Below are 24063 nucleotides of genomic sequence, written 5' to 3' on the forward strand. Positions count from 1 at the left end.
TCAGAATATTTCTCGAAATTGATTAGTAAGAACAAACACAACACAAAGTTCCTATTTGATACTGTTGCAAAACTCACTAAGAAAAGTACACTCTGTGTTAGTTCAGATCTCTCTCCCAATGATTTCTTAGATTTCTTTGACCAAAAAATCTATGCAATAAGGGACAAACTACAGACAAGGCCTGGAGGAGTGGCCATCAACACGGAATTTGACTCTATACCCAGCATGCTGCATGTTGAGGCTCTTACTCACTTTAACCCTATTTCTATGGAAGCGTTCATCGAGCTGGTAGATTCCTCGAATCCCCTCCCTGCCAAACTTTGTAGGGAACTTCTCCCTATTATTCGACCTCCCATGCTTAGTATTATTAATGAATCTATTGTAACTGGACAAGTCCCTGACAATTTCAAACAAGCTATTATTAAGCCCCTTCTTAAAAAAACAAACCTGGATCCAGGTTGTATTAGCAACTATAGGCCAATTTCAAATTTGCCATTTCTCTCAAAAATTTTAGAAAAAGCTGTGGCACAACAGCTAACTGAGCACCTCTCCTCAAATCAGCTTTATGAACCTCTCCAGTCTGGATTTCGTCTTCACCACAGCACTGAAACTGCATTAGCTAAGGTAGTCAATGATCTATTATTAGCCTCTGACGCGGGCTCTATCTCTGTTCTGGTTCTTCTAGACCTTAGTGCAGCATTTGACACTGTGGATCATGAGATTCTCCTGGAGCGTATGGAGAACTATGTTGGGATCTCTGGTACTTCACTTCAGTGGTTTAGATCGTATCTATCTGATAGATCACAATATGTCCACTATGATGGTTGCTCATCCAGGAGCACTACTGTAAAATACGGAGTACCACAGGGTTCAGTTCTAGGCCCTCTGTTATTTTCACTCTATATGTTGCCTTTAGGAAACATAATTAGAAGCTCTGGGGTAAATTTTCACTGTTATGCAGATGATACTCAGCTATACATGTCCATAAAGCCTGGAGAATTTCCACATGCTATGGAAAAATGTGTTTCCGGGTTGAGAACTTGGATGACAGCAAATTTCCTTCTTCTTAATTCGGATAAAACCGAGGTTCAAATTTTCGGCCCTAAAAAATACAGAAATAATTTATCCAATCTGACCTTAAATTTAGATGGTGTCAAAGTATCTCAAAGCCAGTTGGTAAAAAATTTAGGAGTCACATTGGACCCAGACCTTTCGTTTGAGTACCATATTAAACAAATCACCAGAACTGCATTTTTCCATCTACGTAATATTGCCAAAATACGAAAATTCCTCTCAAAGGATGATGCTGAAAAACTAATACATGCTTTTGTTACATCCCGATTGGACTACTGCAATGTGTTGTTCTCTGGCCTCCCAATTACCTACTTGAAAAATGTACAGCGGGTACAAAATGCTGCTGCTAGACTATTGACAAAAACAAGAAAGTTTGATCATATAACCTCTACTCTTATCTCTTTACACTGGCTCCCTATCGAAGCCAGAGCTGATTTTAAAGTTTTACTACTAACTTACAAATCTCTACATGGATTGGCACCACTGTACCTCTCCGGTCTCCTTGCACCCTATTGCCCCGCAAGGACTCTAAGATCTCAAGATGCCGGCTATCTGGTAATACCCAAAATTAAGAAAAAAACTGCTGGAGGTAGGGCGTTCTCATATAGAGCACCTCTTCTCTGGAACAAATTACCTGTCTCAATTAGGGAGGCTGATACTGTTTCGACCTTTAAAACTAGATTAAAAACGTTCTTGTTTAGTCAATCCTATGATTGTTAAATGTGTGTACTTTCTATGTAAACCTGGGGTGTGCGTTTGCCTATGTGTGTATCACATGTAACTTTTAAATTGTAATTTTAGCTTATGTTCACACTGCCCATTTAAATGTTACAAATAAAGTAAACCTGTTATTGTATATTGTTACTGTAATAGTTCCGTTGCTGTATATTTTAATTGTTATAGTTTACTAGTTGGAGACAACGGGGGGCTGGTTGTTTTCATCCTTATTCGTATAAATATAACCTATTTTAGAGTTGTTTCCCCTGGAACAGATTTCATGTTCCAACCAAGGGGGGCTGTCGCTATCTTGGTGTGTGGGGCTGCATCAAATACCCTCTTAGCTTTGTTAAATTGCTGCACTAGTCCACACTTGACCGGTGGGGATCTCATTCTATTACGACTGAAACTGTTAGCTGCTCCTGGCATTCTCTAATCCCTGTTCTCCTCTCTGTCCCCCCCACACATCCCCTGTGGTATGGGGGGTCTGAGCTGTCAGGACCTGCCTGGTCGTCGGTCTACCAACGCTGGACCAGGTCGTCAACCGGAAACCAGCCTCCATTACGGCCAACAGCGAGTTTCCAGGTCCCATCCAACGTCTATAAAGCCGAACAATGGATTTTTGGTGTTTCAAAACCCATTGACACTGTAGGACTATGTTTAGCTTGTGTTCTGCTCCTCTCTCTTGCCAACCATCTCTGGAGGAGGGGATCCCTCTCTGAATTGCTCCTCCCAAGGTTTCTTCCATTTTTTCTCCCGTTGGGAGTTTTTCTGGGAGTTTTTCCTTGTCTTCCTTGAGGGTTTAGGTTGGTTGAGGGGCAGTTCTATGGGCGTATGTGAAGCCCTCTGTGACATGCTTGCGTGTAAAAAGGGCTATACAAATAAATTTGATTTGATTTATACAAGAGAAATTGTCTGAAGTCTGTAGCGCTCCAACGATCTAATTCTCGAAGGGATCGTGGTTTCCTTGCAAACTCTGCTGGTATATACCTACGCATCTGAGTTAGACTTTCTGAAATCCTGTCAACAAGACTAGAGGACAAACAAAACAGCAGAGGGCCCCTCAGCCAAATGTTTAGCAATCGTCGCATTACACCTAAACATGCAAGGTGCATGTAATCAAGGAGAAACCGTGTTACCATACCAACATCTAAATTAGAAAATCCATGAGGTCCTTCATGGTGATGATCCTCATCAGCTCTCTCTGAAAATGATGAGTCAGTCCGTAACATGTAATTATTTAAAGGGTAAGTCATTCGTCTGTTAATGTAAACACCTGGCTGGGAACATTTATCACATCCGTGATATCCATTGTGAGCCTTTGTGTTTTTTACAAATGCCCTAGCAGGTGTATCACACACAACAGAAACCAGTTCAAGGAACACTTTTTTCCCACTGAAATCAAAACCTCTCTGTAGCTGTTGTAACTCACATGTGAAGTCTCGCAAAAATTCTTCAGCTGGATAAGGTTTTTTACTGCCACATGCATGTATATTATACTGATACCTGTATAATGATACAACCCACCCCATTTTTCTTGTATTTTGTAATTAATTTCTGTTTTGAGGACAGTCCTAGCATCTTTTGGCAGTTCTGGGTGGTACACCCTCAACAGGGTAAGGAGGCCTGTGAGCGCGACCAAAGAAATACTGAACTGTACAGCCCAATTGGCTAAGCTGTCCAAAAGGCTTACATGCTCTTCATCAGTGTCAGCATCAGACTCTGAAACCATTTCTTCTCCCCCCCATTTTATGTCTGTGTGATGGTCATCTGAATTGTCATCTTCCACTTGAGGAGTAACGCTAGAGTCACAATCATGGTTGCCATAGCTGTCATTGGTGTTGTCACATGGGTCTGCCCTGTTTTCTACCGCCTGTTCTGTTAAATGAGAGTCGTCTGCAATTTCATGGAGTCGTTTTTGTAATGCAAAGCGTGCCCTAATGGAGGTTGCCTCCTTTTAATCTTCTCTGTAAAATAGATTCTGACAGAAATACATGTTTTAGGGTCCATCTGGGGTTTAACCCCAGCCCTCTACTAATCTTTATTTATTGTTTTCCACTGTATGTGTGTGTATCAGACATTTATCTGAATAACAACAAAGTTAATACAAAAAAAACTAAACAAGTTAACACTTTTTACTCGTTGTTTCCAAGGGGTGCCATAAATATTGTAACACATTGTATGTTTGTGTGTTTGACTCACCTTCCTGTTGTGCTGAAGACGTGATGTGTGACTCCTTTCTGTTGTGTACAGTATTCCAGGTAAACCTAAAACTGAAAGAACATTTTTTACATGATAAAGATCATGTTTTAACAAATGAATACAATCAGATATTATTTCTCAGATCAGAATCAACTAATTAAGTGCCGTTCCAAATTATATGGTGAAATAATAAAATACAATGGAAAGTGCATGATTTTTGATTGGCCGATTGACTCTGAAAACTAGCTATTCACAAGCGACAACTTGCTTCTGAATGGTAATTTCAAGTAATAGGCCATTATCACGCTGATACGTAGTACTTCCGCATTCAGTGATCTTTGTGCACTGCCACTTCCGGTGGATCACTCATCACTCTGGCGAACCTATGATGGACGATTATAAGTTAACTTATACTGCATCCCTGGTAAATTTACCCAAAATAACTTTTTCTGACGTACATCGACTAACTGAACAACACTCCATCACAGCCCGCTCCAAAGTGGACAAGGGATACAGTTTCTTTTTCGAGAACTTCATCTACGACTACGAAGGTGAGTGGCTACTAGCTAGCTAGCTAACATAACATTAGCTAGGTAGGTTAGCTTATGCTAACGTCAGTTTGGCGTCAGCTCAGATGTTCGTATGGTTATAATGTGTTTAACCTACGTTAAATCCAAGTAAAGTAAGATTATTCACCTTTAAATGAGGCTGAGTCAATTCACCCTTTTAATTTGTATTCTGATAGGAAGAACGTTAGCCTCTGTCAGTGTCAGCTAGCTAACGTCAGCATAGGAGTGTCCCTTTTGCTAGAATGAAAAATCCACAGTATATGCATTAATTATTTTGTCCACCAGTGTCCAACATCATTGACAGGGCGGTGGCTGTCAGGTCTAGGTGTTACAGGTCGATGAAGAAGCGAGAACAGCCCCATTATTTGAAGGTTATTTTAAGAAGCTAAGGCATAATGGCAAGAAATGTAACCCCTTCCACTGTTGCCTGTTTACATCAAGTCAGTCAACAGCCATGTGATTTGTGACATACGTACGGTATGCAAATATCAATATATATCATGATAATGTAACTTTGCATTTAAATTCTTTAATATCCTTTTTGTTGAATCCAGCAAGTTAATGGTGTAAGGGGTTAACTACTCTACTGCGGTTGCAGATTTCCTAGACTGCGGTTGCAGATTTCCTAGGATTTTTGGTTAATTGTAATGCTCTTTCTTACATTTCTGTATCATTTGCAACAAGATTTTCATTTTAGTTTAACTTTAGCAACTAACATTATTAGTGTTGTCTTTAATGTAGATTGTTTTCCAAGCTGATGCAGCCGAACTTCAAGAAACCTCATGCAGCTGTACAGCAGGCAAGGTTCTGTGCAACCATCTAGTGGCCTTGTTGTTCCAGAGTGCCCATTACAGCATATTGCAGGTGAGGGCTGTGGTCTGGGATGTTAACATGGGCAGGTTGATTGGAGTGACACTGGTTCTAGAGGTCTACCTTTGATTGTTAACAAGCACATCCCGGTTTGCTTTTCTATCTCTTGTTCTGCAGGTGAGAGCTGTACCACCACCTGTGGCCTGCACAAGCTCTCTGCAAACATGGCATCGACCAAGGACAAAGGTAACATTGTAGCCGCGCGGAGCTGCACCGCATTGAATAGAATTCCAGTCTATTTTTCAGCCGTGGCGTGAGCTGCCCCAAGTGCCACCCTTAACTCCACGAGCAGTGTATCCCAAACGTTACGCCTGGGACACACTGTTCGCGGAGCGAAGCGTGGCACACGGGGCAGCTGAAAAATAGACTGGAAGTCTATTCAAAGCGGTGCAGCGCAGCTGTACGTCTGGCTACATTGGTTAACATGGGAGTGAATTGGAAGCGGTGCCACTCTGTGTGGCTACCGCGAGCATAGTGTTTACACCATTACAAGCAAGATACTATTACAATCATGGCTACTTGTTAATATCATTCCCAGGGGATCCATGCAGAGCCGGTTCAGGACTTGGTTGTTAGGAGACCAAAGCCATCTGCCAGGAGTGTATGCAAATCAACACTCTATCAAGCATACACAGGTAATGTTACTGTAACTAATATCATACTGTTGGCTGCCGTATAATACATAATTGTATCTTGCCACTTTTATACACATAATTATGTAGCAAATATAACACACAGTAGTGTAACAGCAGTGAGCAATTCTCCAGAAAGACAAGAGATGTGTGGATAATTTAACACTTACTGTTTTTAATTTTACATTTCAGGATCCCTCCCAGACCCGCAAGTCTTGTCTCTTGGGGAAGGACTGAAAAACCTCAGGCCGCAACCACTAATATCCTCAGTGCTGCATGGCTTGTCTCAACTCTCCATGGTCGACTCCAGGTTCGGACCTGTGCCGCGAGGTTCACCCCTGTCCTACCAGTGTCCTCCTGTGGTCAAACGCGGAAATTATGTCCAACACCCAGGTGCACCAACATTCCCTAAACTGCCTTTAGAGGGGTCAACATTTCCCACTACTTTTCCAAACGTTGACCCAAACTCCCAACAGTTTCTCCATTTGGACAGCTTAACTGTGACACACGAGATGGCAGCTGAGAGAGAGGAGCAGACACGTGAGCAGTCTGAGTGCCCATTATGGCAAGCTTTACGCAAGCCTAGAGTGACAGCTAGTAGGTTCTATGAGGTTAGCCATGTGAAAGGGCCGTCTTCTGGTCAGACCCTGGCAGGGCGGATACTTAAGGGAGTACACCAGACTCCCGCCATGAAAAGGGGCCATGAACGCGAGCCACAGGTGCTGGAACAATATTCAAAACATTTCAATGTAAATGTCTCACGCTGTGGATTTGTTATCCATCCCGATGCTCCTCACATCGGGGCTAGCCCCGATGCGAGGGTATATGACCCTAGTGCCATTCCGTGTTTTGGGCTTGCTGAAGTTAAGTGCCCAGACATCTCCAGCATTTCTGAGGCAGGACATGTAAAAATTGTGAATGGTCAGGCAAAACTGAAGCAGAATCATAAATACCACTGGCAGGTTCAAGGCCAACTGGCAGTAACTGGATTGAGTTGGTGCGATTTTATAACAGATACTGAGGGAGACTTAACAGTCGAAAGGGTCTGGAGGGATGATGAAATGATAAAAGAGATGAAAAAGAAGGTGGACCTGTACTTCTTTGGTACATATATGAATGTGTATCTTCAGCAGAAAGTGAACTGAATGAATAAAGGAAATGAATGAATAAAAGATTTTATTAATTCCCTTTTTCTGAGTACATTATTTACATATTTACATTATTTGAATACTTTCAGGATGGACTGACCTTTACAATTGATTATAGATGAATGACTTCTCATTCATTATATACATCTCATTCAATATATACAATGTATTCAGTATACAGTTGAATGCATGTGATCGGGGGAAACACTATTCAACAGGGATGTAGCCTTTTAAATCAAGTGGTCCCTGGAAGTTGGTCATCACACAGCAGACGGTCCACAGCTGGTTGACTGTCCCAGACAAGGTTAGAGGGAGAGTGTGTTCACAGATGCGATATTCCTTGACTCTGCGTATTGCTCTTTCCACGAGGATTCGAAGTCGGGCGATTGCTTGTGTTTTTAGAGCATCCTCTTTGGTGAACTGCGCTGTGGTTAGAGATGAAATAAGTTCATTTCTATTATTTCAGTGAGTGCCTCAGTACTTTTTTAAACATTTGTCTGCACACCTTAATGATTATCATTTTGGTCACAGTTTTAATTTGAAATGTTCATTCCTTTCATGCCTACCTGTCATCTTGAAGGGTGGTATAATCAGCATTGCCCCACGGTCAGCTAGCAGGTTCTCGATGGTGAAACCCTTGTCTGCCATGCAGCCATCTCCTGGCTCCAGTAAGTCCAGCAGTCCACTTTGTTCAGTCAGCTCTCGGTCAGAGATGGAGCCGGTGAAGAGACTTGACACAAAAGTCACAGCACTACATGGGGCAATCCCAATTAATCCCTTCAAGGTTGTCGTGTTCTTGTACGATGAGAAAACCTCAGACTGGAGAGTGAGGGATGATGGATTCTGGCATCGCACCTCGGTGCAGTCGATGATTACACGAACATCTGGACTGTACTGCACAAATTTGCTTGGCATGGTGTTCTTGACTTGCTGTTTACTCATCCAGATGGGAAGGGAGCCAAGGAGCAGGTAAAGGTAGTTGGCCCACGTTATAACAACACGGGAGACAGTGGACACACTGACCTGAAACATGTCAGCCAGCACCTTCTCTTGCAGGCCTGCAGCAACTCTGCAGCAGAAAAGAAAAAACTCATCAACCAGTTGCAGCCTACGCGTTGGACTGGGAGAAATGGGTTCAAATGTTTGTCCCTTTTTCTGAGCTTTCGACCAATAAACCACCATGGAGGCAGATGGTTGAATTGCCTCCCAGAAGTGACAAAAAACATATCTTGACGTGAATCTTGTGTAATAAAGGATGTCCTTGTCTGAGACACAAAATCGGTGAAAATGCACTTCACCCACTTTCTGCTGTGACAGCTCTGTTGTCAGCTCCTTGATTTTGTCTTCCAGTTGCTGTATGTGTGCAGCAGCAGCATCCAGTGCACCTGTATGAGAGGAGAGAAAAAATTAAAACATCTGACCCAGATTTTGTCTGTGACTTGCATATTGGAAGTTTTTTGGACCTCTAAAGCTACATGAAATAGCTTTTTATAGCTCAATATTCACCTTTACGTTTAATCAAGTAAGATATAAAATGCAATGTTTGTACTTGTGATGAAGCTGGTAGGTCATCATGAGGAGGTAGTCCAACATTTCAGAACACCGGCAAACACTGACATACCTGGTTTAAGAGCAGAACCGTAATCATGTTCTGTCATCACCACCGAAGCTGCGACCTCCTCCATCGCCTCTTCCTCACATGGTAGGGGCTGCTCAAGAGGAAGGGCTGGACAAACGTCATGGCCTAAGCGAGTTGATGCTCTTTTATAAGCAGACTCCCTTCTTGGCAGTCCCCAGTTGTTCCACTGGAAACGGGAGGGCACAGAACCGATTTGCAGACGCTTGATGCGACCTCGGTTGGTAAAGTTAGCCACGTCAGCTAACGCTAGCCTGCTAGCACTACCTGTAGCGTTAGTGTAGTCTGATTCACTAAAGTGCCGGCTACAAACAAACGTGCTACCTTGTTTTATTTTAAAGTTTGGCCCCTCATCCCGGCGAACCGCTTTAATCCACTTCTTCCTTAGACTCAATTCAGTCGGGAATCCATGGAAACTTAAGTAGGGTTGGCGTTGTTTGTTCGATTTACAAAGTGGAACAGATACTACCCGAATGTAGGCTTAGTATGCACGTATTTGGGGTTGTTTCGAGGCAATAGCCGTATTTTCAATTATGAAATGAATTGATTTCAAAAGATATAGCGAAGAAACACTCAGCAATAGGCTACACGAAATCGCATAGGAAACGAATGTTTCCATGTTGTGTTACGCGTATTTTTATCGTATTGTCTGGGTTAGCAGCGACGTTCTTAGTATGAATTTGTAATATGTGGTGTCAGAGGGAGCTGTGATGTCGTGGAAAATACGGCTATTGCCTCGAAACAACCCCAAATACGTGCATAGTAAGCCTACATTCGGGTAGTGTCTATGGGAACCAGTTGAATCAGAAGACGCCAATTCAAAATGTTACCTGAAGGCCTATGTAGTTAAGAAATACCTAACGATTCAATCATATTTAGTGAGCTGGTATAGCTCGTGGTGTTAGTCAACAGACTGTGGTACGTTTATGGTTTTACTCTAGTGCGATCGAATCCCACTTCATGCGAGTCTGCAAATGTTTTATTTTGTCTCCATTTATTTTGTCGCGAATGGTAGCCTAATGTAGTGCGCACGTAGCCTATAGGCCTACTTTCATATTTGCCGCAGCAAATATGAGATCCGACTTGAAAATCGCCAGTAATATGTTTGTGAATTTGTGACGAATCTGGTGACAGAGGCAGACTGATAGGTGCACGCACAGCTGGGGAACCAGTTAAATTGGGAACCAGTTGGGACGTAACACCGGACTGATACGACCAGAGCTCCCGCTGAAGGATTTAGATTGTTTGTGTCTATTCCAATATGAATTGATGGTATTCAATGACACAAATCTGTGTTCTAGAAAGAGTGGTCTGGAGTCGCAAAGGTCCGATAATATCAGCTTTAATGCAGCAGTTGGAAATCAACAAGTACAGAGCTCTGGGGCTGTCTACGCTTCCCTACCCGCAACAGAGTTTGGGTAGGTTCACGAAGTCCAACTGGCTATCTCTCCCTGCCCCAGCATATATTATACAGTGCAATTGAAACAGTAATATCAAAAAGGGTTGTGCTTGGTCTTTCGTGTATCAGGGAGTTGTTCTTCCCTACGCATCCCACCTGCTCGGGTGCCCTCTCAGCCCGGTTTCAAGGTTGCTTCTGAAATGGAGAGATAACAACACAAAATACAGCCTGTTTCCCCCACCCTGCGTGAGACACAATGTTTTAAGCCTGAGCATAGTTCTAAGTTCATAAGACATACATTTAGTAAGCACAATACCTAACTTTAATATTTGCATCCTTTATAAAGTCTTACGAGCATTGTTCCCGCTGCTATATCGTGCACAGTGCCCGTGATACAGCTAATGATTATTAATAACTGGAATTATAGATAGTGCCATGCCCGTGATACAGCTAATGATTATAGTTCTAGAATTGTACTGTAAAGTATTATAAATTCTTTAATCCCTCTTTTGATCTCTGAAAACACCAGAGATCAATCAAACATAGCCCGGACCAACCACCACCTCCTCGTCCTGGTCAGCCACCCCCAACAACGGCATTTGGAACCCCTTCGTTGGGTATAAGTTTTGTTACACCTGTCTTTAGGGATCATCCCCACTGCCCGAGTTGCACTAGCGGAACTGCTACGGGAGAAACAAATCAGTAGGTGAGGCCCCGGCTTAAATGGTGGAGGACGGGTGTAATTAGATATGGGTGGGAAGATCTTACTGAGCTGACTACAATTGCGAGATTCTATCCCAGACAGTAGTTCTATCATGCATCTAAACCCTGGTTTGTCCGTTTGTGGGAAGAGGGGTGCCGGTTCACTGTATAAGGTGGGGCGCCCCACTGAACAAGCCACACAGTTGCCCATGTGGTTTTCCTTTGCCGTTGCTGTCAGCCACCCCAGCCACAGGTTCTGCCCCACTCCTCCGGTAGCCAACATGATAACATCCGCAGTACTAAGCTGGGAGTAGTCGACGGAGTGGATGCCAGTCATCTGATGTATTAAAATTGGTTTAGTAGTGGAGTTGTCTGGTCGTGTAACGGGATCAAGAATATTAATTTTAATCATGCCCATGGTGTCCCCCCCAGATTGTTCTACCCCTAAGATCAAGTACACAGTGTCCTTCCCTTTACTCGTGCCCCTCAAACCGTAGGGGCCTTTAGGAAGATGTTTAAGAGTTAACTGCACTGGGTTGGACTCCGTCATGCCCCCTCCCGCCAAACGACTGAATATGACGTTTTCCCAATATTTGTCCGCCTCCGGGGTCCAGTGGGGACCCGTATACTTAACCACAAAAGCCCATGCCGGGCACCACTGCTCATAGATGAGTCGCCCCTGGGCACAACTGGAATGGACATAAGGTTGTGAACACAGGTAAAGGTCATACCCCCTCCATAAGCCATTCTGACCGTTACACTTGATGACGTGACAGAGGTCAAAGGTGAACGTGGTGGCACTCCCCCTGGTGTAATTCAATTCGATGCCCTGGTAGGCAGTTATGCAAACCTCCGGTGGGTTGTTCTGTCTCGCCTGTCTCTCCAACGGCTGTGGTAAATACAAATAATAATATACTTGAAAGCCTATGACTAAGCAGAGCAGTCCCAGCAAGGCTAAACCTGTAACACACTTCATGTTGATATAGATATAACACACTCTTAAGTAAAATAGTGAAAACCTTCTTATTCCAGTACAATTCTAGTATGGTCAAGCAGTAACACTCTTAACCGAGTCGTAACCCTCTTTTCCGGACTCTCACATTCGTAGCAATAGCAAAAGGTTCACTGGTCCTCCTGGCCCTTCTCCAACAACTCCTGCAACGTACGACTGGGTTCTGGAGCAGCAGAACACATGCTCCAGTGGTACCATGTACTCCCTGTAGTGTGGTCAGCAAGACCACACGGAGCCAACATCTTGCCACACCTGAAGAGTGATTCAATCACATCAGACAAACCTAATCAGCCCTTGTGACACCCTCAGTATGCTGATTACCCACCAAACGCCGATGCAAAGGAACCATAGAATTGGGGGGGGGGACCTCCCCAATCTCAGCCCTCCTGCTAGTTTGCAAACTTCAAAGGGCGTGCTGGAGACAACACGTCTCCAGCAACCATTTGCATCCGTTTTGGCGGCATTTGAACAAAGAACATACCTTAATCAGAACTTTTGAGGAAAGTTCTTCAGACTTCACCTTTACCACGAGAGTACAAGGTGGAGAATTATGAGAGGGATATTTGTGTCATGTTTGTTACTTTGTTTTAATGTTGTGTTCACTGAAATCTTGATTCTAGTAACTACTCCTTCTTCCTGAAAGATAACCATGTCATTCTTGGTATCTACACAAATCTCTTAATAAAACAATCATTCAACTATATTTTGTAACTGTACCAAGATGTCCAGAACAATATTTGAATGATCTTTTGAACCAGCCAGAGACCAGATCACACCTTTGGTAGGTGTGAAGGAAGGAGGGGGGAGTTGACAACCCAGCTTCCCCCAATCAACGTCTGACCCCAGACAGGTCCTCCCTCGAACTCTGAACTGTATAAATATCTGAGATGACCATCAATCTCGACTCCAGCGAAACCAACCATGGCATGAACGCCATTGGGATTGGCGTTCCAACGGACGTCTCCAAGCTTCTCCTGAGATTCAACTTTATAGTGATCGTGACACTATCTGGACGTTTCAACAGAAGAACCAAAAACACAATTATCATTGCGACATGACTGAGACCCCCAGACTCAGCCACATGACCCGGCAGCGCAGCCGCGCTTTCACCTCCGATTCTTCAAATGGACCTTTGGCGCAAACCGCCCTCAACCTCATTGATCAACCCCTGATCAAACGTAACTATGGCTAACGCTCTTTCCTCCCAGACATGGCATTGGCGTGAGCTCTGTTTATGATTTGTAAGGATGTAATCATTGACTTACCATTTCTGTATTTCTTTAAGTTAGTCCATTTCATTCTGTTCATTGAAACCAATAACTCATATCAAATCCATAATCTAACTTGTTCATAAGATCCGTTTACCTTACTTGAATAAATTCATTGTTAAGATATTTTGACGTGCGTGTTCACTGATGTTACGATTGGCTCTACTCTAACGAATTCATTCCTAAAGATGAGACTGATTATTACATGTTAAATATAGGATTCCCTAATGTCCTAAACCAATATTAGGGTGGTGCCCCGAACTTTATGATAAATTAATTATTTCTATTTTAACACGACGAGACCCCGCTACATCCCTTTCCCCAGCACCCTTAGGGCGTGCGAGGTTCTCTCGATGACCTTGAATGGTCCTGTCCACCGAGGTTCTGTCCACTTTCTCTTAATGGCTTTCACCCAAACCCAGTCAGCGTTAAAGGCCTTGACTGGATCCTGTGCTGTCCCCCGTTTCTCCTGTACCTGTTTAGAGAAGGATGATACCAGAGCAGACAGCTGATCATAGTATGGTTGATGCGCCAACTCACCCTTCACCTCCAGTAGGTCCAGCCCAGCTCCCGGTCCCGGAAACTGTCGCCCCATCAGAAGTTCATATGGGTTGAATCCTGTAGAGGTGTTCACTGAACTCCTAATGGCTGTTAGGGAGTTCAGGCAATAGGGAGAACATCTACCCAATTCATGTTAGTTGTTGCACAGATTTTGGCCAACTTGCATTTCAGATTTCGATTCATGCATTCAACCTTTCCCTGTGACTGGGGGTGATACACTGTCCCAAACGCGTGCACCAACCCATGACTTCGTTCTACCAATTGAAAATGTTTGTTTTTGAAGTGTGACCCATTGTCTGATCTGATTTGTTTAGGGAACCCATGGAACGGAATATAAGTGTTAGTCCAAAATGTACATACGGATTTTGCGTCCTCATGTTTTGTGGGGACAGCCTCAGGCCATCCTGTGTACCCATCCACCGCTACGAGAAGGTAGCGATGACCACGTACAGTGTTTATCATGTCGGTGTAATCAATGACTATTTCCTGACCTGGGGTTTTTGGTAGTGGAAACATTCCTTGATGTGGTTTCAGAGTTGGTCTTACATTATACTCCTGACACACCCGACATTCAGCCACATAGTTAGCCACCATGGCTGGTAGATGAGGGTGCCACCAATGTGTAAGACGCACCATCATCTCTTTATATCCTGCGTGTTCTAACCCATGACTCTGTTTAAATACACCCTCTCGCATACCTGCCGGCAGAGCTGGGCGCCCGTCCGGCCCCTCCATAGAAGGGTCTGCCCTTCCACCGCCCCTGTCACCGGACAGGGGGCTTTTTGTGCTCCTCTTTGTCTCCACACCTCTTTTTCCTGTGGAGAGGCGGCCTCCTGAGCCTCAATTACCTGTGTCATCAAATCCGGTTTCATCTCCTGTGAAACCATTATATACATTGGGAGATAACCAGCAGCTTTCTTGGCCACTGCGTCTGCTGCTTCATTCCCCAGGGCCACCTTTGTTTGAGACCCATTGTGTCCTTTACATTTCATTACTGCGACTTGAGCTGGTTTGAGGACAGCTTTAGCCAATTGTCTCATTTGTTTTTCATGTTTAATTGGTATACCCGTGGTTGTCAAGAACCCTGCCCGCAGCCACTGACTCAGTTCCACATGAAGTGCGCCCACTACATATGCTGAGTCAGAGAAAATATTTACAGTTTTGCCCTCAGCTCCTTCGAGAGCTTTAATCATGGCTGTTAGTTCAGCCAGCTGTGCTGACTCCTTTCCTACCACTCGTCCTGATTTGACTTCTTCAAAACCTTCTCTTGTCTGTCTGACTACTGCCCATGCAGCCTTTAACCCTTCCTCCGGATGTCTGTAACAACCCATCTGTGAACAGTACCTCTTCTGCTTCTGCCAATGGTGTTGCACCTAGATCCGGTCGGACCTTGACCTCTTTTTGCACCCTGTGTTCACATACATGACTGTCACCTTCTCCCCCTGTCATTCCCTCTGCCATATTGATCCCTTCATGTGTGTATGTTACATTTGGTGCCCCTAATACTTTGTCGATCCTGATGCGCCTGTTTGTTGTTAATGTGAAAATGTTTGAATTAATGTAGGCCATAACTCCGTGTGACGTCAGTACCATGATTGGGTGGCCCATAACTATGTGAGCCGATTTTTGAAGTAGTTTTGCTACTCCTGCCGCATGTTTTGTGCATAATGGCTGTCGTTTCTCTGTGTTGTCGAACATTACGCTGAGGTATAGCAGTACTTTCCTTCCACCCTCTTTTTTCTGAAACAACACCCCATTTGCCGATAGGGTGGTTTCAGAAACATCTAAATAAAAAGGCAACGTGTAGTCCGGGAGCGCCAGTTCAGCCGCGCGAGCGAGATCCTGTTTCAATTTGATAAAAGCTTCCTCGGCCGGAATGTCCCATGCCAGGACGTTGTTTAGGTTGCGCATGCCTTGTGCGTTAATGATGGTGCGTAAGGGGGCTGTGCTGTCAACGTACCCGGGGACATACTGTCGACTAAAACCTGTCAACCTCAAAAACGACAGCATGTCCTTGACCGTGCGAGGCTTGTCATGCTGAAGAATCGCCGAACGATGCGCAGCGGACACTCCTGATCCTTCCCCCGATATAACACGTCCCAAGAAAGTGACGGAGCGACGGCAGCACTGGAGTTTGGACTTCGAGACTTTGAACCCGCAATTGAACAGACGACGCAGAACAGTCTGAGTGGCGTCCAGACAGCTGCGGGGCGTGGTGGCCGCCAATAATAAATCGTTCACATACAGAAGTAAAACCACCCCGTCCGGTAGTGGCACATCCTGCAAAAGTTTCCGTAGCTCCTGATTGAACACGCCCTGCGATAAAACGAAACCCTGAGGGAGAACAGTGTACTCGTATTTACGGCCTTGAAATGTAAATGCGAAAATGTGGCGAAGATGCTCTGCCATGGGGAGACAGAAGAACGCATTGGCCAAATCAATACATGAAAACCACTGATGTTGAGGGCCTACTGCAGCCATACAGGCGTAGGGGTTTGGAACAGAGACTGTTGGAGTGGTAACAATTCGATTGATGCGTCGTAGGTCATGAGCAATCCTGTATTTGTCGGTGCCTGGTTTGGGGACGGGGAGAATGGGTGTATTCCACTGAGAGGTTGATGGAACCCAAACCCCTACTTTTAACAGACCGGCTATTGTGTCAGCCACGCCGGCCTCAGCCTCTGGTTTGTGTCGGTATTGGTTATGGTTAATATAGTATGGAAAGGGGCAGTCAAACGTGAATGTAATAGGTGTTACGGAGTGACAGTGACCAACATCTGTTGCCCCTGTGGACCACAGGGCCGTTGGCAGCTAACATGGCGGCGGTGTCCTCGTGACCTGTTTTTTCCCTACCGTGTGAGCGAGACAGCTGGCGGTGTTGCATGATAATATCATCTGAGGCCGCAATGGTGATTCTATACATACTGCCGGTTTTAGACCACTGTACTGCCGGAATTTGTGTATCCTGCCAATCCGGAAGTGACGCGCAGTATTTAACCATTGGTCCTAATTATTTAGCCTGATGGTTAGCTTGCAATGCTAATGAAAGATGTGGAACCGATTCGTCTGACATTTTGTACCACGCGGCCATGTCCGGTGGTAGAGTGACGTCCGCTGCCACTCCCTTGTTGCCTACATAGATATGTTGGAATGTGACTGCTGCGGTGGTGTCTAATATGGATTCGAAAAATGCTTGTTTGTATGTCTCATCCCCGACCCTATCATAGAACAGAGTGACGTGCCAGGGGTCATTTAGTGTATGATAAGCATCAATCAAATCAATCCAAGGGCACCACTCCTAGTAAGTGGATAGTAGGCCACCATGTTCAACCGTCTCTGCGGACAGAGCACCCCAATAGATGTCGGCGGATGTTTCCTCGCAGTGGGAGGTAAGTAACATCTGAGAGGTCGACATCAACCCATCAACGGAACAATTGACTGTGTGTCCATTCGGAAATGTCACTCTGACCCCATCCGGGGAACAGAGTATTGAAGCCCCCACCAAAGTCAGGATATCTCGACCCAGGAGATTGACTGGACAAGCCGGTGACTGGACAAAAGAGTGCAACAATGATTGATTAGCCACCTTGACTGGTAGTGGCTTAGTGAGAGGCAGGCATTGAGGAGTCCCAGAAAAACCCATAAGTTCCACTGTTGCGATCGAGACCAAGTTCCTGGGCACTGGCTTGGACAATGTGGAATATCGTGCACCAGTGTCCACTAAAAATGACAGAGAGTCTCCACCCACAGTCATGGAGAGCAGGGGATCTGCCAACCCCTGCTCGCTAGGGCTCTTCGGGCCCCCTCATGCATCAGGATAGCTCTCAACCGGAATCCAGTGGTCATCTGGAAACATGACCGGGTACTGACCCCGTGGTGGACCCCCTCTTCCGCCCCTGGACCCTCTCTGAGGAGCGGCACCAGCAAAAGATGCTTGATGAAGACCTTGCTGCCCTCGCCCGTATCCGGGAGGAGCCTGACCCCCCATCTGAAACTGTCCCTGACCACCGTTCGGACAAAAACGCCTCCAGTGGCCCATCTGTCCGCAGGGATAGCATCCCATGAACTTCTCTGGTCCCTTCCCTCCCCCTGCTCCCCCCCGACCCCTGTACTGCCACTGTCCTGTAGGGGGCCCTGTGGGCCCCTGTGGGTAACTAGGGTGGGGGTGAGACATAGCACCTACCGCTGATGTATATGTCTGTGGATGCCCCAAAGGATATAAATGATCTGCCGGGAGCATGGGAGGGCCCGTTGCTACCGCTGGATGCTGTTGTACCATCTGTTTACCGTCGGAGCATTTGTTTTTAGACGCCTGGCCCGCCGTTTTACGTGCCTCCTCCAGTTGGAATTTAAGGAGCTGGACCTCAATGTTCTTACTCGCCCCCTCTTTTTTGTCCGCCATATCTTTAGATAGTTTTAGGTGATGTACCAGGTGGTTTTCCCACGCGGCTGGACGAGCTCCTGCCATGTCTGGGTTTTCAATCATACGCGCTTTAACCTTGTCTGGGAAACCTGTCAGAACCGCCGCTCGATAGACCTGTGTGTGCGTTGGGTCCCTATCTGGATGTACGCCAGTGGCTTGGGTCCACTCTTCCTTGCAATCGGACAGGAATTTAAACTGACTGATATCTGGGTTGAATTTGAATGAGATGGTGTGCAGTGCGGTGACCGGTTGGGGCCATTTTAGATCCATAGCATCCCCCACACAGGCTGACACCTGACTAAATGGGGTTTGGTCTGGGGTGTTAGTTATATCAGCGGCACGTTCGATCTGTTCCAAATCCCACCCCGTAGTCTGTCTGCCCATGAGCTGTCTCCAATCTCCCACCGCGAGCGTCATCCCCTGAGTCAATTGGGCTAGTTTGCGCATCCACTTCCGCCCCCCTTCCTCTGTTGGAGCCATTGCCTCAGCTATGTTAGATGTGTCCTGAAACGCCCATGGTTTGTAACGCATGCCTCCACCTGGTGTTGCCATTATGGGAAATTGGCTCCCAGAATATTGCGCCTCAGATCTCGTCTGCCTCGTTATGTTGCCGGGGGTGTGCTCGACGGGTATGGGTGTTAGGTCAGTTAAGATGACCGAGCCTGTCATCGTAGCGCCGTATGTAGTCGGTTTCGTGTTCACATCCCCCTCCCTCGCCTGGTTCACTCCTCCCATCCCCGAACTCTCGAAAAACCTGTCTCGCGCCTTTCTCTCTGAATACGTTTTTTCCATGGCAATCAGTTGCTCCCTAATTTGTATTTCCTCCCTACGTTTACGGGCACTGGTCTCAGCTAACTCAGCTAAATTTGAAAACAAGCCGTCGAGATTGTGGTTTCTGCAAGCGCGTTTAGAGAAGTCCTCCTCCGCAGGGCTGTGATGTGAGGGGCCAGCACGGTCTGGTGACACTGTCCTACGGCTAGGGAGTGGTGAGTTGGAACGTACACTTTGTGCTCCCCAACTTTCGGTTCCAGCATCTGCCACTTCTTCCATATCTACCTGACCACTGTTGACTCTATACGCAGGCATTTGATGCGAGTACGGAGGTGGGGCGGTGGCTTTTTTAGGAAGTGGAGGGTACAGTTTAGGGGCGTACGGAGCCGGTGGCAATTCTATGGGAACTCTTTTAACCTCGTCTTCCTTCGTGGTTTCGTGACATTGTTTCTCCTTGTAATTATAATTTACGGAAGATATGGCTACACCCAAATTGTGACACAGTCGCCTGCTATTTTCCCATTCATCACAGTTTTTCCATTTTACTTTTTTTTTTAATACTAGACGAGCACTCTCCGAGTGCTTTCTTTGCTTTTATGGCCGCTGACTCACTTTCAATCATTATCTGTTTTAAACACATACGGTCCCCTTCATCCCAGTTATTTCGTTTCAAATGCTGTTGCCAGAACTCGTCATACTCGGCACGTACTTTTTTTACGTTTTTCTTTCTCTGTGCCACTTATTATTTGAGAGACCGCAATGTCATATTGGAAACAAAGGGTTCGAGGTGTATCTGACATTTCCTTGGATTGCTGTATACCTTTGTTCAAAGAAACCGAAAACAAACGAGATTTACCTAAATAAATGATTCACAATTGAAATACTCGTTAGACTTTGCACTGAAAGCAATTATGGTCCTAGGAGGACATCTAGTGGATCTTTTAGGAATGGCAGATCTGTTTAAAATATCGTTCAGCTCAATTTGACTCCACACAAATATAACTCGTTCAGGGACTAGAATTCACTTGTACCGGTGAGGATAAAGAAAATAAAAGAAAGAATACACCACACTCCTCTCTATTTTTATTCAACACAATCTGACTCCACTCAAATATGACTCGTTCAGGGACTGTAACCCCTCCTTGACAGAGCTCAAGGGACTCTAACACCTTTGGCACTCAAAACAGTACACAGATTCAAACCCTTAAAACACATAAAACGGTGGGACTCTAACCCTTTTTGAGGAATTTCACCTCAAGGCCTCTCAACCCTTAGTAACATACAGTGGGACTCTAACCCTTTTTGAGGAATTTCACCTCAAGGCCTCTCAACCCTTAGTAACATACAGTGGGACTCTAACCCTTTTTGAGGAATTTCACCTCAAGGCCTCTCAACCCTTAGTAACATACAGTCGTTGATTTCCCACCACTGTTGGTTTGACTAGGTACAATGAAACATAGTAATTGTCTAAATTTGGTTCTCAGTTCCGAATAGCAGTACTTTGAATTAACAGGTGTCTGCTTACCTTTTTTATGTTGAGGCGCCTCTGACGATTACGTCTGCCTCCTCGTACCGGTGTATGGGTCTCTCCCGATCTGTCGGTCGGGCCGGAACCCTCCGGACTCCCTCTTTTCAGCATCGGGGTCACCAGTTGAAGGATTTAGATTGTTTGTGTCTATTCCAATATGTAATGATGGTATTCAATGACACAAATATGTGTTCTAGAAAGAGTGGTCTGGAGTCGCAGAGGTCCGATAATATCAGCTTTAATGCAGCAGTTGGAAATCAACAAGTACAGAGCTCTGGGGCTGTCTACGCTTCCCTACCTGCAACAGAGTTTGGGTTGGTTCACGAAGTCCAACTGGCTATCTGTCCCTGGGAATAATACTACAGTACTAATAGTATTGATTTCCGTAAAGTTCACATGTAGGCTATCTGCTTCTTGATCGGACTTATACCACATTCTGACAGTTTTCTGCAATGCCTTAGCTCCAGCTCAATAGCTCGCTACTGGTTTTCGCAAAGTATGACGTATACAGCTAGTTGCAAGCATGCACGAGTTTCGGCGCTAGGAACAAGCTTCTGCGCAAGACCGGACGAGTCAATCTGGAAAGATGGCGCGGTCCATTTGGCACTCTCGCTTGCCTCACTGCGCCACTGAGCACTTTTTATAGAAATGAATGGGGACGCCATCTTGGAAGACAGAAGTAGCTGTCTCTAGTTATATTAACTCTATGGTCTTAGCATAGATATAATAAAGAGTAAACGCCGTATCGACCGTACCTGCCTACTGGCGCTGACGAGCCGTGGGGCCGCCATCTTGGAAAGGGCAACCGCTCCAGTCAGTGTAATCTGTTTGGCTGAGGCAATGAACTGTCAGCAAATGTAATTAATAATCTGTTTGCGATTGTCCGCCAATTTGAGCAGGAATATGCTGTACAGTGCTGATATCTTGTTTATTCTGATGTTAAGCAACTAGGAATTTGCCCTTTCCAAGATGGCGGCCGCATTTCTCGCGCCCAGCAGTCAATGCGGCGTCTACTCTTTATTATGACCCCCTCCGTGAGTCACCACCTTACCGCGGTGGAGGGGTTTGCGTGTCCTAGTGATCCTGGAAGCTATGTTGTCGGGGGCTTTATGCCCCTGGTAGGGTCTCCCAAGGCAAACAGGTTCCAGGTGAAAGACCAGACAAAGCGTGGCTCAAAAAACCAACCATGAAGAAACACAACAATGGTTCCCAGTTGCCCCTGCCCGGAAGCGGGTCACCGGGGCCCCCCCCTGGAGCCAGGCCCGGGGGTGGGGCTCGATGGCGAGCGCCTGGTGGCCGGGCCTTTTCCCATGGGGCCCGGTCGGGCACAGCCCGAAGAGACAACGTGGGACCCTCTTCCAGTGGGCTCACCATCCGCAGGAGGGGTCATGGGGGTCGGGTGCAGTGTGAGACGGGCGGCGGCCGAAGGCGGGGGCCTTGGCGGTCTGATCCTCGGCTGCAGAAGCTAGCTTTAGGGACGTGGAACGTCACCTCGCTGGCGGGAAAGGAGCCTGAGCTGGTGCGCGAGGTAGAGAGTTTCCGGCTAGATATAGTCGGCCTCGCCTCGACGCACAGCACGGGCTCCGGAACCAGTCTCCTTGAGAGGGGCTGGACTCTCTTCCACTCTGGAGTTGCCCTTGGTGAGAGGCGTCGAGCTGGGGTGGGAATACTTGTTTCCCCTCGGTTCGGTGCCTGTACATTGGGGTTCACCCCGGTGGATGAGAGGGTAGCCTCCCTCCGCCTTCGGGTGGGGGGACGGGTCCTCACTGTCGTTTGTGCTTATGCACCAAACGGCAGCTCAGAGTACCCACCCTTTTTGGAGTCTCTGGAGGGGGTGCTGGAAAGCGCTCCTCCCGGGGATTCCCTCGTCCTCCTGGGGGACTTCAATGCTCATGTGGGCAATGACAGTGAGACCTGGAGGGGCGTGATTGGGAGGAACGGCCCCCCCGATCTGAACCCGAGTGGTGTTCTGTTGTTGGACTTCTGTGCTAAACACGGCTTGTCCATAACGAACACCATGTTCAAGCATAAGGGTGTCCATATGTGCACCTGGCACCAGGACACCCGAGGTCTCAGTTCGATGATCGACTTCGTAGTCGTGTCGTCGGACTTGAGGCCGCATGTCTTGGACACTCGGGTGAGGAGAGGGGCGGAGCTGTCAACTGATCACCACCTGGTGGTGAGTTGGCTCCGATGGTGGGGGAGGACGCCGGTCAGGCCTGGCAGGCCCAAACGTAATGTGAGGGTCTGCTGGGAACGGCTGGCGGAACCCTCTGTCAGAAGGAGCTTCAACTCCCACCTCCGGGAGAGCTTCGATCATGTCTCGGGGGGGGCCGGGGACATTGAGTCCGAATGGGCCATGTTCCGGGCCTCCATTGTTGAAGCGGCTGACCGGAGCTGCGGCCGCAAGGCGGTCGGTGCATGTCGCGGCGGTAACCCTCGGACCCGGTGGTGGACTCCGGAGGTGAGGGATGCCGTCAAGCTGAAGAAGGAGGCCTATCGGGCTTTATTGGCTGGTAGGACTCCTGAGGCAGCTGATGTGTACCGGCAGGCCAAGCGGAACGCGGCTCTGGCGGTCGCGGATGCAAAAACCCGGGCATGGGAGGAGTTCGGCAAGGCCATGGAGAATGACTTCCGAACGGCTTCAAAAAGGTTCTGGACCACCATCCGGCGACTCAGGAGGGGGAAGCAGTGCTCTGTCAACACTGTATACGGTGGGGACGGTGCGCTGCTGACTTCGACGGGGGACGTCCTGGATCGGTGGAAGGAATACTTTGAAGACCTCCTTAATTCCACCAACACGTTTTCCGACGTGGAGGCAGAGTCTGGGGACATCGGGGGGGGCCCTCCTATCTCTGGGGCCGAGGTCGCCGAGGTGGTTGAAAAGCTCCGCGGTGGCAGGGCCCCTGGGGTGGACGAGGTCCGCCCGGAGTTCCTTAAGGCTCTGGATGTTGTAGGGCTGTCTTGGTTGACACGACTCTGCAACATCGCGTGGACATCGGGGACAGTGCCTCTGGACTGGCAGACCGGGGTGGTGGTTCCCCTCTTTAAAAAGGGGGACCGGAGGGTGTGCTCCAACTTTAGGGGGATCACACTCCTCAGCCTCCCTGGGAAAGTCTATTCGGGGGTCCTGGAGAGGAGGGTCCGCCGGATTGTCGAACCTCGGATTCAGGAGGAGCAATGTGGTTTTCGTCCTGGCCGTGGAACAGTGGACCAGCTCTATACCCTCCGCGGAGTCCTGGAGGGTACATGGGAGTTCGCCCAACCAGTCTACACATGTTTTGTGGATTTGGAAAAGGCGTTCGACCGTGTCCCTCGGGGGCTCATGTGGGGGGTGCTCCGAGAGTACGGGGTACCGGATTCCCTGATCGGGGCTGTCCGGTCCCTGTACGACCGGTGCCAGAGTTTGGTCCGCATTGCCGGTAGTAAGTCGAACTTGTTTCCGGTGAGGGTTGGACTCCGCCAGGGCTGCCCTATGTCACCGATTCTGTTCATTACCTATATGGACAGGATTTCTAGGCGCAGCCATCGGGTCGCTGCTTTTTGCAGAT

At 46.9% G+C, this 24063-nt stretch overlaps 2 protein-coding genes and 1 pseudogene across 2 annotated transcripts; 1 reads left to right on the top strand and 2 right to left on the bottom strand.

Moving 5' to 3' along the window:
• Positions 1-4302: 4302 nt before the first annotated feature.
• LOC146253579 (uncharacterized) lies at positions 4303-7243 on the top strand. The gene is made up of 6 exons (XM_084678815.1): positions 4303-4544; positions 4848-4933; positions 5304-5426; positions 5550-5618; positions 5971-6067; positions 6257-7243. Exons 1-6 carry the CDS (start codon positions 4379-4381, stop codon positions 7207-7209), a joined length of 1494 nt encoding a protein of 497 aa, XP_084534941.1. The 5' UTR covers positions 4303-4378; the 3' UTR covers positions 7210-7243.
• On the bottom strand, positions 7224-8897 carry LOC146253580 (uncharacterized). Its single transcript, XM_084676861.1, has 3 exons — positions 8834-8897; positions 7779-8597; positions 7224-7637 (listed from the first exon to the last, which is right to left on the bottom strand). The coding sequence occupies exons 1-3, from the start codon at positions 8895-8897 to the stop codon at positions 7420-7422; spliced, it is 1101 nt and encodes a 366-aa protein (XP_084532987.1). The 3' UTR covers positions 7224-7419.
• A 1285-nt stretch (positions 8898-10182) lies between these two features.
• Positions 10183-14983, bottom strand: LOC146253581 (uncharacterized; annotated as a pseudogene).
• Positions 14984-24063: the final 9080 nt, after the last annotated feature.

The sequence above is a fragment of the Hypomesus nipponensis genome, chromosome 17 (genome assembly GCF_054491055.1).
Source record: "Hypomesus nipponensis isolate SF chromosome 17, ASM5449105v1, whole genome shotgun sequence".
NCBI classification, from domain to species: domain Eukaryota; kingdom Metazoa; phylum Chordata; class Actinopteri; order Osmeriformes; family Osmeridae; genus Hypomesus; species Hypomesus nipponensis.